This window comes from Callithrix jacchus, chromosome 8, assembly GCF_049354715.1.
Source record: "Callithrix jacchus isolate 240 chromosome 8, calJac240_pri, whole genome shotgun sequence".
NCBI lineage: Eukaryota > Metazoa > Chordata > Mammalia > Primates > Cebidae > Callithrix > Callithrix jacchus.
The window spans coordinates 105,419,656-105,436,100 of NC_133509.1; the positions used below are offsets into that span (position 1 = coordinate 105,419,656).

The following is a 16,445-nucleotide window of genomic DNA, read 5'->3' on the forward strand; positions in this document are numbered from 1 at the left end:
TCTTAATTTGGCAGTTTCGATATTTTTTTGGAGTATTTGCTTCACATACCAAAGTATAAACTCCATGAGGGTAAGATTGTTTTTATCTGTTTTGCTCACCGTTGTATCCTCGATACCTGCAACAGTGCGCAGTGCTTCCTACCCAATAAATACTTAAGTAATGAATTTGAAGGGAGTATTAAATACATACAATTAATCATGAAAAGTAAAAATAATATTTTGCTACTTTTGGGATGTCATTCTAATCCTTTTTTAAACTACTGGAGCTCTTGCTCTAAATTAAGCTTTGAATAGTTAAAATATGTTTATTTAAAATGCTGCTGTTTGAACCCGACATACTTTTACTGTTTTTTTTCCCCCAGTGTATCTTCTCCTAAGTCTATTCTCAGTGTTTTTGGAAACCTTCTGTCTTGAAAACACAGAGTGAATCAGATATTTGTATTGATCAGTTAACTTCCGAATGGCACTCTCTAGATTGAGTCAAACAACCTTTTCCATATCATGTTTCATTATGGTTTGCCATTTGCATTTATACCTATTTTTAGAATATATTTGGCTGTGTCATTCTCTGTGTATTTGTACATGCCATCCTCATTCCCCTAATGCTGTTTACCACCCTCCTCCTACTCCCTTACCCTGGAAAACTCGTATTTTCTCTCAATAGAGGTTAAATGTTATATGTTCGTAGAAGCATCCCTTATGAAATGGTAAGAGTTCCACTTGTGTGACCCTGTCACTTTGTGGTCACTCCTTTATGGTTTGATGCCCTCTAGGAATAGAGGTGGAGAGGATCCAAAAATGTGCTAGCAAAAAAAAGTAAAGGACATCTAGTGGAGCCATACAAGGAGAAAGGGGTAAATCAAGAATACAATCTGGTTAAATCAGAGAAAGCTCCACATTTCATAAGTTTACACATCTATATGGAGACAAAAGGTAGCTGCTCCAGTTTATTGATTCTTTTTTGAAATGGTTTATTGTAAAAAAACATTGAAGTTGATTATAGTAAAATTTATCAACCCAATGTTCTCTTATATTTGCTGAATTTTGTATTTCTGCTTGAGATTACTTTGAAATAATCCATTTTTTCTCGAATTACTTTAGTTTCAGGAATTACTTTTATTCTTAATTGTGGAATTTATTTTGCTGTAAGGAATGAGATAGATACCTAATTGTATACTTTTCCAAATGGGTAGCAAGTTGTCCTGATACACATTATAGAATAAATCCTTGATCACTGCTTTGGTGGTAAATTGGGATCCTGTATTGCATTTGAAAGTTAATTTGTTAGAGTCACCTTACTTGTAAATTTTTACATGAAGCAGTGCATTTTGCAATATTCTTATTTTTCAAATTTTTGGAAAAGCTATATACTTTATATTCATTGAGTTACTTGGAGCTATATCATCAATTATATCAGGATTGGTGGATATAATTAACCTTTTTATAACAAGCATGGAGTCTTACCTCCTGTTTTAAATTAGATTGCCCAAAAATCAGACACGGAGACAGGATTCAGGTCGAGTTAGTTTTTTGGGGAAACACAAAACAGGATAGACTCATGAACAAGTTTTCTCTTTGTACTACTGGAGTCATTCCTGTGGGCTCTCTGAGAAGTCAAGTGAAACACAGCTTGGAATAATACTCTATGGTTCAGGAGAAAGCTGTAAGGAAAAGAATACCTGAGATGTAGATGTAGGGTGAGTTTTCAGCATCTACTCTAGCCAGGTTCCTTAGAAAACATATGCTGAAGCAGGGATTAAATCTAAATGGTTTATTTGGAAAATGCAATCCTAGGAAAATGAGAGTAAAAGTAAAGGTATTTGGGGCTGGAAAGTATGGTACAGCAGATGCTGGTGGTACCCACCTGTATCCTCTTAGGCTGACCCTTGAGGTTGTCTGTCTTGAGCTACTGAAGACAAGTCCTGTACACACTGATGGCTTTCTACTTTATGGGGGTGTGCTCAGACCATTCATGGAGTAGGCTGGAAGCAAGAAGGAGTTAATGCATCTAAACCAATTCTCAATCGATGAGCAACGTTGTGTGAATGAGCATGATAGCTTCCCCAGTCCTCATGGGACTTCTCTGTGGTGTTAGGGCCCAAGTGAGGCTGTACTTTGTTAGTAGAACAGGAACTAGGTCTCACTATTTTCCCTCCAAAAAACTCTCTTCTTTTCTTCACAAAGTCTTCTTTGAGCATCTATTGAAAAAGCCGACTGGAGACAGTCTCAGTCTGTCTGATTCTCCCTCTGATTCTCCACTACAGACTTTCTTTCAAACTGTGTCTTAACTGTTATTAACCCTCACTGTTTTCTTAACAGTTTAGGCACAGAACTGACATCCCTTTGCTCCAGTCTTAAAAACCTGGCCATGTGAACTAACCTATCTGACTGCTGTGTATATCAGCATCTAGATTTTGCAAAATAATCTGAACTTGTTTTCGTTTCTGCTGATGCAAGTGCCTGATGGATCAAGTCTAGAGCATGGACACATGACAAGGTATGGCATCCATGATCAGCAAAACAATGTCACACTAGTTCTCTGGTGAGTTGATTGGACACATCGATAAAACCTTGAAAACTGACCTTTGCTTAGGTAAAGACATTAGAAAGAAATTTTTCCCTATGTATTGAAGGCAGAGATGATGCGGGACCTTTCATAGGTAACTTCCCAAGGCGGTAGTACAATCAATCCCTGATTTCATTCCACAGATGGCATACGTAAGCCTCTCATGAAGGTCATAAATGGTCCTTGTACTGACTCTTATGGTCCTAACACTTGCCACATCACCAGATGTTATGGATGTCCCAGAAGTCAGCCCTGAGCAACTTGGATTTGCTTACTTGCTCCTCTCACTAACTGATAGGCACCAAAAATTACATGGAGATAGCATGGTGGATATTCCAAAAATGTGGAATAACTTGTCCAGGTAACAAAATCAAGCCCTATAGCCGCCAAAACCAAACTAAATTGATATTGTGCAATCTGTTCAAGCTCAAAGCACTTTGGCAACTGTAGTTCCAGAGTGACTATCTGACCTGCCTTTTCCTGCATATAGCAAGCCATAAAGCTTCCATGGAGAAAGATGCCTTCCCTGTCCCAGGACAAGAAAATAACCCTATCCCCAGGACTGGAAATTTTTGCTGCAGTAGACCTGTACAAATAAAGTAATTCTTATCTCCCACTAGCTTTATAACTCCTCCTTGACACTCCCCACCAATACATCTCCTAGTGACTTCCCTGGAATTCACTGTCCCTAGCTTAGATCCTTTTGTGGATCAATAAATTCACAAATTTATTATTCTTTTTCTAAAAGTATAACAGCTTTCTGCTTTAGCCATTATTTTACATCTTCACACTCTGGAGAGGATCTCTATGATATGAGTGCCCCCAAGGGGCACAAAACAGGTAGTCATGATGGCAGAGATAGAGGTACATTGGGCCCAATTGCATGGACTCCACTTGCCAAGGAAGTTAATCAAGACACTGCTGCCATGAAATGTCCAACTTGCCAGTGACACAGATCAAGGCTGAGGTTCTGGGAAGGCACTACTCTTCAAGGAAACCAAACAGCAGATTAGTGGGACGTTGACTAATTTGTGTCTCTTTTATCCTGGGAGGGCCAGCCATTAGTTCACACAAGAAAATATACATATTCTAGTGATAATATTGTCTGTAGAGCTTGAGCTGGCATCACTACTGATGGCATATGGATTGTAGGATCTTTTTCTTTCTCTTTTTGTTATGTCTCTGCCAGGTGGATTGTAGGATCTAAAGCATGGAATCTCACGCAACTTGGCATATGAACAGAGGATTCATTCACTCTTCAGGGTATGAGATGCAGGAATGGTACATAGCAATGAATTATATTGTTTCTATTGTATATCAGATATTAAGTAGCATCTATTCTTCCAGAGTGTTTAGAATGGCCAGCAGAAGGCAGAGCCAGAGTGCCAGCTCAGAAACGATATTCTGAAAGAACTGAGTGCCAGCCTTCACAAGGCACTGTGTATATTAAGTCAGAGATTCCTATGTGGTGGTGTATATCCAATAGAAAGAACATATGGGACAAAGAACCAAGAAAAAGAAGCTGGGTGGCCTCACTTACCATCATACTTGATGATCCATTGATTTACTTCTCCTCCCTGCAACTATCTGTTCTCTAGGCAGGTCTTGGTTTACAAAGAGAATGCTTCTTTGCCAGAGGACCCAGCAAAAGTTCCATAGACCTGCAAGCGCCCTCAGGGCATCTGGGACATCTTCTGTTCAAGGACCAGCAGGTAAAAAGAAGAGGCATTTTGGCAGGAGAAATTGACCCTGAATAGCAGTGGGGGAGGTAAGGCTGCTGAGCCCCAGAAGAGGAATGGAGGATTATATGGAGAAACTAGGGGATTCATTTGGGAACCACTTGGAACCACCCCAACGCAATGGTACTGAATAGATATGTGTAGCAAGGTTGACCTGAGAAGATCTCAGACCCTTCTGGGATGAAGGTGCAAAAGATTTAAAACAAACATTATAGCAAGTGCTCTGGGTCCTCCCTGACTTCCAGTTTTGTCCCTTTTTCTTTATTCTTCTTTTTTTTAAAAAGCTAAAACAAAATTAATGTTATGAAGATGGGGATCTCTCTATGTTGCCTTGCCCAAGCTGGTCTCAAAGTCCTGGGCTCAAGTATTCCTCCCACCTTGGCCTCCCAAAATGCTAGGTTTACCGGCATGAGCAACCCCACCCATTGCCCTCTCCCCAACCCTTTTTAAAAAAACAATATACCTCACACAGCGCATGGCTATCCAAAACCCCACAAGGTTTGGAAAGAGTTCAAAGAATTATTGTTCTGTTGGTTATTAGACTTCAAAGAAGGGACAAGAAAATATGAACAGCCCCCGTCTACTGTTTTAGTTAAGATGAAAACTGATGCTAAAATTGAAAGGACAAGGACAGCTACTCAAAGCGTTCCCATCTTGTAAAAACCTTGATCATGCTTCACTTGTGACATCACCTGGTCTTCAAGTACTCCCTGATGTAATTCAATTGAATAAAGCCTGTAACCTCTATGTGAGTCACTTTTCAAAAAAACTATATATATTTTTTTGTTTGTTTGTTTGTTTGTTTTGTTTTGTTACTTGGGATAGGCTTGGACAAAATGCCAACACTGCCCAGTTTTGTGTCAAACACAGCATTATCAAAGAACCCTAAATTCCTTGGGTGGAGAGGTAAGCCTGCTCTTGGTCTCTGATTTGTTTCTTTTTTTCCTCTCATTTTTATTTTTATTATTGATTTCCAACTTTTATTTTAACTTCAGTGGTGCACATGCAGGATAGAATATGTAGGTTCATTACATGGGTAAAGTCATAAGTGGGGTTTGATGAATCAGTGGGCTTGATGCAGGTTTAGGACACTTAAGGACATTTTTCTGAAACCTAAAAGGAAAGGATTCAACATGTTATTAAAAGAGGGAAGCGTGTACAATGATAAGGAAAGCAGAAACTTCTCCTTAAAAGAATTTTGAGGATAGACTTAGAGTTATAGAAATCAAATAGAGTTACGGTAATGAATGAATTGGAGAGTAGACAAATGTCATGAGAAAAATTAGGGTGTGTAACTATAGTTTCTTATCAAGTTAAATATATACCTATGCTGTCATCCAGCCATTTCAGTGCTAGGAACTTACCCACATAATTTATCTATGAATGTTCATAGCAGCATTATTCATAAATTCATTCTACAATCTGGAAACCAAGATCCATTGATATGTGAATGGATAAACAAACTGATATATTCATTCATTGGAATACTCCTCTGTAGTAACATGAATAAACTTCTGAAACACACACGATCATGGATGAAATTCATAGAAATTATGAGACAAAGAAACCAGACCAAATGATGTAGTTAATGCATGATTTAATTTATATGAAGTTCTAGGATACTTCAAATTAATCTATGGAAATGGAAATGTAATTATTAGTTTCTAGATGTGTGAGTCGGGGAGGGGCATAAGGGACCTTTCTGGAAGAGTGTAAAGTATCAATCAAGTATTTTGATTGAGATGGTGATTTCAAATAAAAACTCATCAAGGTGCACCCTTAAAATCTGTGTATTTTATCATAAGCTAAACACACCTCAAGAGTTAATTTTCTATAAAGGGTCTGACTTCAGTTTCTTTCTGACTCAATCCAGGATTAGCACATTATGAAATTATCTCAGAAACCATCTTCTTTTCTTTTTCAAAAATAATTTTAACATAGAATTGCATGAAAACAGATTCAACTTGGTATAAGGAAGTTAGGTAAAGCATCTTAACTCCTTAATTTTTGTCTTATGAATCATATCTTTTAATTGGGAAGATTTACACAAGGTAATATTTAGAAAAGAAGAAAGAATATATTAATGTTTAAATGTGTTGTGTACAGTACTGAAAGATTTGTTTTTAATGCAGTGCAGTTAGAAATATTTTAAAAGTTCAAGAGTGAGTGGATCTCAGCCTGAAATAAACTGGGCACAATAAAAAAAAGTTATAAGAAGAAAGTAATGTAGTAAAGGTAGGAAGAGGAATAAAAGCAATCATAACGCTAAGAATTATAAAATGTACTAATTTATACATTAGATGTATATTAAGAATTATTGAAAAATAGGAACATATAAAAAGGGTTGGGCCATTTAGGGAGGAAATAATAACTAGTTATCCATTTATTATTTGATGTGACAGGAAGTGTTGACTGGAATCTGTGTGAATGGGGATGACATGAAGGAAGTAATATTAGAAAGATAATTAGGCTGCTTTTTATATTCAGGTACTATTTTAAGAAAACTCTCAAATCATTTTTTTCCCTCTGCTCTCCCATTGCCACAACAATCAATACAAAAGAACACTTCTGTGACCAAAAGTGTGGGGTTTTTTTTCCCCACACACCAAGCAGCAGATACCAGCTGTGTGTCCTCCAAATCAATTCTGACACCATCTACCTGAGTATAGTGTCAGATCCCACAGGCTGGGGGCCCAGTCACCAAGACTGCCCCCCAACCTCCACTTCAGCTACCAGTTACATGTGTGGGCCTCCAAAACTTCTGACCAACAAGCTTCAAATTGGGGTTCCCATGACCCCTTTTTGAGTTTGGTTAATTTTTGGAGTTTGTTGGAATGGAACTCAGAAAAACGGTTATGCTTACCCAGTTATTATAAAGGGTATTATACAGGATACAGAAGAAGAGATGCATCGGCTGAAGTATGGTGCAAGGGGCTCAGAGCTTCCATGCCATCCCTGTGCACCAATATCAAGGAGCCCCATGTTCAGTTATCCAGAAGTTCTCTGAACCCTGTCTTTCTAGTTTTTATGGAGGCTTCATTACATAGGCAAGATTGACAACCACATAGAAATGTTATAGAACAAAAAGTGCATGATCTAAACCCAGCAAGGCCTGTCTGTTCAGTCTTGGCCTCTCTGTATACCATTCTTCCTTGAGGATATTGGGTAGGACCCTCTCTGGAAAGAGGGTCTTCTGCTCCGTAATCAGATTAGTCCTACCTTGGGCAGGTGAAAAAATACAGAAAAAGGTCAGAAAGAGAGAGAGGGATTCTGTTTCTTGAGGTCTGCTTCTTAGGCTTAAAGCATTCCAACATTATAACAAAACTGTAACAGGGTTGTGGGCCAGGAACTATAAATGAAAGCGTGTGTGTGTGTGTGTGTGTGTGTGTGTTTGTATGTGTGTAATCATATCACAGGTACTAAAAAGATACAGCCAGGAAACCCCTAGTTACAATGTTGTATAAATTAGCTGACTATTTCAATGATGTGAAGAGGACTGTTTGTGGGTATAGAGAAGTTCTTAAAATGAGTTATGTTTGAGAGTAATAGTGTGTGTGTGGGGGGGGGTGTGTGTGTGTGTTTAAAAATCTTGAATTTTGTTCTCTCTTTGTGTGTCTCATCTGGCTTTTCATGAGTTAGTATGTATTAGTTTTTGAAATCCTAAGTGTTTTAAAAACTTTTAATTGAGAGTGACATAAGTAAAATATCAGGCTAGAAAGCTGCAAGCTCTCCTTTCCCCACAAAAACATTGAAAAAGAAAAACACCTAGAAATTCAGCTATCTGAATCAACTGTGTAAGAGCTTTGAAAAAAAAATTGAAAAGTTTACAACAAACATACATCAAGAAAACGCCATCTCAAAATACTCCAATAATTAAAGAAATCTTTGTCATAACATTAGTTAATGCAAGCTAAAGGAACAGCATTTTTACAGAGCACATACAACAAGTTAGCCTTGGCTAATTTTTTTTGGAAAAATATCTAAAAAAATGCCTTGTATCCTCAACAATTAAATTTTTCAAAAGCATTATTCGAAGGAATGAGAATATGTTCTCAGTTACCACATTATAATAATCAAATGCCCTACTGTCATGAACAACAACAAGCACAAAGTGTTGAAAGAAACAGTAAGACATGGCTTATTCAAAGGAACACAATAAATTGACAGAAATCATCCCCAATAGAATGTAGGACATCAGATTTATTAGACTCAGTACATATAAGAACTGTTTGAAGTATAATCAACAGCTAAAAGAAAACATGAAAAAGAAAACCCCAGAAGAATCAGAAAGCTAATATATGAACAAAATGAGCATGTTTAACAAATAGAATCACAAAAAAGTCATAAATAAAATTCTGGATTGGAAAGGTATAGTAACTACAATGAAAAATGTAGTAGGGTTGCTCAACTGCAGATTTGTTTAAGAAAAAAAAGTATTTGTTTCTTGAAAATATATGAAGATAAGACAATTGAACTTATCTGATCTGAGTAGAAGATACAAGAAGGAATGAAGAAGAGTATACAGAACATAAAGAAATAGTGAAACATCATCAAGCTGAACAATATATGCATTATGGGAGTCTTAGATGGAGAAGAAAATCCAGGTTGAGAATTTTCAAAGTCTTTATGTTCTGCCTCCCTTTTATTGATAAATTCTATCTTAAAATTCTTACTTTCTTCTGGCATTTACTCTAAGCAGTTGATAGAAGCCATGAAGATTATTTTATTAATATTTTGCTTAGATGTTTCTATGACCAGATGTCCATATATACACTATGTATTGCTTTCATTTTATTTTGTTGTAACATATATGTGTTTATATATGTGTGTGTATAGCAGAAATATCTAAGCAAAATATTAATAAAATATTTTTGTCTATATATACACATGTACATATATGCCATATATATGTAGTCTGTCTATCATCTATCTATCTATCTATCTATCTATCTATCTATCTATCTATCTAAAGTCTTACTATATAGCTCAGGTTGGTCTTGAACTCCTGGCTCAAGCAATTCTCCTGCCTCTGCCTCTTAAAGTGCTGAGATTATAGGCATGAGCCACCATGCCTGGCCAATGAACTGCTTCATTGCTTTTTAATTTTTTTCCCACAATATCCTCAGTCATGAAGATAATTCAGCCTAGTATATTGCCTGTTTTTAACAAGGATGACCTTTCCTTCAGTTTCTAATAAAATATTCCTCATTTCCATCTGAGATCTCATCAGAAAGGACTTTATTATCCATATTTCTACCAATATTGTGTTCACAAGCACTTATTCTCTAAGACTTTGGCTAGAGATAAGCATAAACAAACCAAACTCAAAATTGGTAGAAGGAAGGAAATAATAAAGCTCAGAGAAGAAATAAATAAAGTAAAAGACTAATAAAATAACTAAAGATCAATGAAATGAAGGGCTGGTCTAAAAAACAAAATGCACAAGCCTTTAGCTAGACTTAAAAAAAAAGAGAGAAGGCTCAAATAAATAAAATCACAGATGAAAAAGGAGATGTTGCAACTGATACTATAAGAATACAAAGGGTCATAAGAGACTCTTCATACCAACAAATTTTGTAACACGGAAGAAAGGGATGAATTCTTGGACAGATATAAACTACCAACATTAAATTATGAAGAAATAGAAAATTTGAACATACCAGCAATGAGTGAGGAAATTGAATCAGTAATAAATGAGTGAGGAAATTGAATCAGTAATAAAAAGTCTTTCATCAAAGAAAAGCTCAGGAACTAATGGCTTCAGTGCTGAATTCTACAAACATTTGAAGAACTAATGCCTACTTTCCTCAAACTATTCCAGAAAATTGAAAAGGAGTGAGTACTACCAAACTAATTTTACCAGGCCCTACCACCCTGATTTCAAAACCAAACAACAACACAGCAACAACAAAAACAACAGGTCAACAAAAATTCCTAGATGATTGTAGATGCAAAAATTCTTAGTGAGGTACTAGCAATCCAAATCCAAGAAGACATTAAAAAGACTATTCAATATGATCGAATGGGATTTATGCTAGTGATGCAAGCTGATTTAACATACACAAATCAACAAATGCACTACACCACATTACAAGAAGGAATGACAGAAACCATGTGATTATTTTAATAGATGCAGAAAACAATTTGACAAGATTCAACATCCTCTCATGACAAAATTCCTCAACAAATTAGATACAGAGTGTGCACCTCGACACAATAAAGACCATATTTGACAAACTCCCAGCTAACATCATACTGAAAAGGGAAAAGATCAGGAACCAAATAAGAAGGTCCACTTTCAATATTATACTGGAAGTCCTAGCCAGTTCAATTAGGTAAGAGAAAGAAGTAAAAGGCATTCAAATTGGAAAAGAGGAAGTCAAATTGGTCCTGTTTGCAGATGACATGATTTTACATATAGAAAACCCTAAAGACTCCACCAAAAAACCTCTAGAAATAATAAACAAATTCAGTGAAGTAACAGGCTACAAAATCAACATAAAAATTATTACCATTTCAATATGCTAATAGTGAGCTATCTGAAAAAGAAATCAAAAAAACAATTTTATTTACAATAGCAACAACAACAAAAGTCCTAGGAATAAACATAACCAAGGAGGTGAAAAAAAATTTTTTTTTTTGAGGTGGAGTTTCGTTTTTGTTGCCCAGGCTGGAGTGTAGTGACACAATTTCGACTCACCACAATCTCCGCCTCCTGGGTTCAACTGATTCTTCTGTTTCAGGCTCCCAAGTAGCTGGGATTACAGGCATGAGCCACCATGCCTGGCTAAGTATGTACTTTTAGTAGAGACGAAGTTTCTCTATGTTGGTCAGGCTGGTCTCAAACTCCTGATCTCAGGTGATCCGCCTACCTTGGCTTCCCAAAGTGCTGGGATTACAGGTGTGAGCCACCGTGCCTGGTCAGGAGGTGAAAGATTTCTACACTGGAAACTATAAAACTTGAATGAAAGAAATTGAAGAGGATACAAATAAGTGGAAGGATATTCTGTGTTCATAGAGTGGAAGAATTGATATTTTTTACATGGCCACAATACCCAAAGCAATGAAATTTAATACAATCCCTATCAAAATGCCAATGACATTCTTCACAGATATAGAAAAAACAATCCTAAAATTCATGTGAAATCATAAAAGACTCCATTGTAGTGTGAAGCTGGAGTCCTCACACTACCTGACTTGAAAATATATTACAAATCTATTGTAACCAAAACATCATGATAATGACATATAAATAAACCCATAGGCCAATAGAATAGAATACAAAACCCAGAAATAAATCCACAACCCTGATCTTTGACAAAGGTACCAAGAACACATATTGGAGACAAGACACGCTCTTTAATAAATTATACTAGGAAAATTGGATATTCATAGGCAGAAGAATGAGACCAGACCCCTAACTCTCACCATACACAAAAATTAATTTAAAATTGATTGATTAAAGCCTTAAATGTAAAATATAAAAACTATGAAACTACTAGAAGAAAACATCAATAAAATGTTTCACAATATTGGACTGAATTTTTCAAGAATTTTGAAAAATAAGACCTCAACAGCACAGACAGATTTAGCCAAAAAAAGAGACTACCTCAAGGCACTTAATAATTAAAGTCCCAAAGATCAAAGATAAAGAAAAAAATCCTAAAAGTAGCAAGAGAAAAGAAATAAATGGAGCTCCAATATATCTGGCAGTTGGACTATTCAGTGGAAACCTTACAGGCCAGGAGAGAGTGACATGACATATTTAAAGTACCAAAGGAAAAAATATTTACCCTAGAATACTATATCTGGCTAAAATATTCTTCAAATAAAGACTTTCCCAGACAAAAGGTAAGGGATTTTGTACACATAAGACCTGTCCTACAAGAAATGCTAATGAGAGTACTTCAATCAGAAAGAAAAGAATGTTAATGAACTATAAATAATCACTTGAAGGTACACAACTCACTGGTAATAGTAAGTACATGGAAAACCAGAATATTATAACACTATAACTGTTGTGTGTAAACTACTCTTATCCAAAGTAGGAAGACTAAACAATGAACTGATTAAAAAAAATAGCTATAATGACTTTTCAAGACATAGAGAATACAATAAGATACACATAGAAACAACAAAAAGTTAAAAAGCAGGGGTTGAAGTTAAGGCATACAATTTTTATTAGTTTTCTTTTTGCTTGTTTATGCAAACTGTGTCATCAGGTTAAAATAATGGATTGTTAAGATAGCCTTATGGTAACATCAAACAAACAAAAATACAATGAATAGACAAAAAATTAAAAGCAAGAAACTAAATCATATCACCAGAGAAAATACCTTCACTAAAGGAAGACAGGAGGAAAAGTGGGAAGCAATGATCAGAAAACAAATATCAAAATGGCAGGATTATGTCCTTACTTATGAATAATAACACTGTATGTAAATGGACTAAACTCTCCAATCTAAAACAAAAACAAACAAACAAAAATACCCAGTTCCTATAAATACACACATAGACTGAAAATAAGGAAATGAAAACCGATTTTTCATGCCAGTTTAAGCCAAACAAGAGCAGAAGTAGCTATACTAATGTCAAACAAAATAGATACCAAAACAAAAGCTATATGAAAAGAGAAAGAAGGTCAATATATAATGATAAAAGGGTCAATTCAGCAACAGGATATAACAATTATAAATACATATGCACCCAACACTGGAGCACCCAGATATATACAGCAAATATTAAAGGCAGAGCGATAGGCCCCAACACAAAAACAGCTGGAGTCTTCAACTCCCCACTTTCAGCGTTGAACAGATCTTGCAAACAGAAAATTAACAAAGAAACATTGGATTTAATCTGCACTATAGACCAAACATATCTAATAGATATTTACAGAATATTCCATATAACAGCTACAGAATACATGTTATTTTTCTCAGCACACGGATTTTTCTCAAGGTTAGATCCAGATGTTAGATCACAGAATAAGAAAACATTCAAAAAATGAAAATATCAACCATCTTCTCTGACCACAATGGAATAAAACTAGAAATTAAGAATGAGATAAATTTTGGAAGCTATACAAATATATAAAAATTAAGCAATATGCTCCTGAATGACCAGTGGTCAATAAAAAAACTATAAAGAAAATTTTCAAATTTTTGGAAATAAATAATAGTGGAAAAAAAAATACCAAAACCTATGGGATACAGTCAAAGTATTACTCAGAGGGAAGTTTATAGCTATAAATGCCTACATTAAAAAGAAAAAACTTCAACAACAACAACAAAACCAATCTAATGATACAGTTTAAAGAACTAGAAAGGCAAGAGGAAACCAAACCCAAAATTAGGAGATAAAATACCAATAAAGATCAGAACAGAAATAAATAAAATGAAAATTAAAAAGCAATACAAAAAAAAACAATGAAATAAAAACTTGGAATTTTGAAAAGTTAAACAAAATTGACAAACCTTTAGCCAGACTAAAAGAGAAAGAGAGAAGATATAAATAAAATCAGAAATAAAAAACAAGACATTACCACTGATACCACAGAAATTCAAAGGATCATTCATGGCTACTATAAGCAACTATATGCCAATAAATTGAAAAATCCAGAAGAAAGGAACAAATTCCTAAAAACATGTGACATATCAAGATTGAACCATGGGCCAGACATGGTGGTTCACACCTGTAATCCCAGCACTTTCAGAGGCCATGGTGGGTGGATCACTTGAGGCCAGGAGTTTGAGACCAATTTGACCAACATGGTAAAACCCTGTTTCTACTAAAAGTATAAAAATTTAGCCAGGCTATGGTGGCACGCGCCTGTAATCCCAGCTACTTGGATGCCTGAGGCACAAGAATTGCTTGAGCCTGGGAGGCAGAGGTTGCAGTGACTTGAGACCATGCCACTGCACTCCTGCCTGGGCAAGAGAGCAAGATTCTCACACACACACACACACACACACACACACACACACGCACGCATGCATGCAAACACACACACAAAGGAACCATGAAGAAACCCCAAACCTGTCCAGAACAATAACAAGTAATGAGACTGAAGCTGTAATAAAAAGTCTCCCAGTAAAGAAAAGCCTGGGACTCAATGGTGTCACTGCTGAATTTTACCAAACATTTAAGGAAGAACTAATACCAATCCTATTCAAACTATTCTGAAAGGTAGAGGAGAATGGAATACTTCCATACTCTTTCTATGATGCCAGTATTACCCTGATACCAAAACCAGCTAAAGATACATTAAAAAAAAAGAAAAGAAAAGAAAACCATAACTACTGGAAAATAACTCTGATAAATATTGATGCAAAAATCCTCAACAAAATATTAGCAAACCTAATTCAACAGTACATTAGAAAAATCATTCATCATGACCAAGGGGGATTTATGTAAGGGACACAAGGACAGTCTAATACATGCAAATCAATGTGATACATCAGATCAGCAGAATGATGAAAACCATGTGATCATTTCAATCGATGCTAAAAAAAAAGCATTTGATAAAATAAAACATCCCTTCATGACAAAAACTCAAAAAATTAAGTATAGAAGGAACATACCTCAACATAATAAAAGCCATATATGACAGACACACAGGTAGTAGCATACTGAATGGGAAAAGTCAGAAAGCCTTTCCTCTAAGGTCTAGAATAAGACAAGGATGCCCATTATCACCATTGTTATTCAACGTAGTACAGGAAGTCCTAGCTAGAGCAACCAGACGAGCGAAGGAAAGAAAGGGCATCCAAATTAGAAAGGAAGAAGTCAAATTCTCCTTGTTTACAGATGATATAATTTTATATTTGGAAAAACCTAAAGACTCCACAATAAAGCTATTGGAACTGATACACAAATTCAGTAAAGTTGCAGAAAACAAAATCAACATCCAAAATTTGATAGCATTTTCTATATGCCAACAAAAGAAATTTTACAAGTAACCTTATTTGCATTAGCCACAAAATTTAACTACCTATGAATTAATTTAACCAAAGAAATATAAAATGTCTATAATGAAAACTCTAAAGCACTGATAAAATAAATTGATGAGGGCATCAAAAAAATGAAAACTAGTCTATGTTTATGTATTGAAAGAATCAATATAGTTGAAATGTGCATGCTACTCAAAGGAATCTCCAAACTCAATGCAATCCCTATCAAAACACCAATAGATTCTTCATAGAAATAGAAAAAACAATAATAAATTGTATATGGAATTTATATTTTTATCATCTGTGAAGATTCTTCACACACATTTTAAAATAACTAAAAAACTTTAATTGGATTGTTTGTAACACCAAGGAAAAATGCTTGAGAATGTATACCCCATTCTCCATGATGTGATTATTTCACATTGCATGCCTGTGTCAAAACATCTCATACAACCCACAAATATATACTATAAATGCACACACACACATACACACAAATGAAAACAGTGCTAACTTCAGAAGCACATATACTAAAATTGGAACAATACAGAGAATATTATCATGGCCCTTTGCACAAGGATAACATACAAATTTGTAAACTGTTCTATATTTATTATATTAAATAAAATTATTATTTAAGAAATTAAAAAACTAAAGAATTTTAATACAAAGTTTGGAAAAACATTCTGTATAGTTTCTAAGTATCCCATAGTGAAAAATAACATAATAAATAGTTCAAAAATATAAACAGACACTGTAAGGACTTCTTCTTATAGCACAGTAAAAAGAAAAAAAAAAAAAAAAAAAAAGAAGTGGCCAAAATGGCTGAAAAGAAGCAGACAGTGCACATGGTTCTTATGGAGAGAAAGAGAAGAGGTGAATAAATACAACAACTTTGACTGAAACATTCAGGTACTTGCATTGGGATTAATCAAGGAAACAGCCTGACCCACAGAGGACAAAGAAAAGCAAGACAGGACAAACGGCCCACCTAGGAGCAACATGGAGCCATGGGATTCTCCCCTGCCCAGGGAAGCAGTGAATACATGAGCAGCCCCAGGAAACCATGCTTTTCCCACAGATCTTTGCAACTCACAGGTCAAGAGGTCTCCTTGTGAACCCACTCCAACAGGGCCTTCAGTCTTCAGTCTGACAGACAAAACTATGTGGAGTCTTGCCAGAGCAGCTGCT

The 16,445-nt window shown here is 35.5% G+C and overlaps 1 protein-coding gene and 1 non-coding gene across 11 annotated transcripts in view; both read left to right on the forward strand.

Moving 5' to 3' along the window:
• Positions 1 to 5,050, forward strand: part of LOC118144974 (disintegrin and metalloproteinase domain-containing protein 21) — a 38,887-nt gene extending 33,837 nt beyond the window's left edge. For 7 of the 10 annotated variants that reach the window (XR_013521331.1, XR_013521329.1, XR_013521335.1 and 4 more), the window contains 3 exons: positions 2,320 to 2,497; positions 3,756 to 3,829; positions 4,165 to 5,050. Coding sequence is in view for 1 of the 10 variants with exons in the window: in XM_035260863.3 (XP_035116754.3) it covers positions 2,320 to 2,324 (5 nt within the window). In the remaining 9 variants the exon portion in view is untranslated. Of the gene's footprint in view, positions 1 to 2,319 lie in introns of all 10 variants that reach the window. The other 3 variants (XR_013521330.1, XR_013521333.1, XM_035260863.3) reach the window with 3 other exon arrangements.
• Positions 5,051 to 15,760: 10,710 nt separating this feature from the next.
• LOC118145275 (U6 spliceosomal RNA) lies at positions 15,761 to 15,868 on the forward strand. The gene has a single exon (XR_004730402.1). It is a non-coding gene; the product is annotated as a U6 spliceosomal RNA (small nuclear RNA).
• Positions 15,869 to 16,445: the final 577 nt, after the last annotated feature.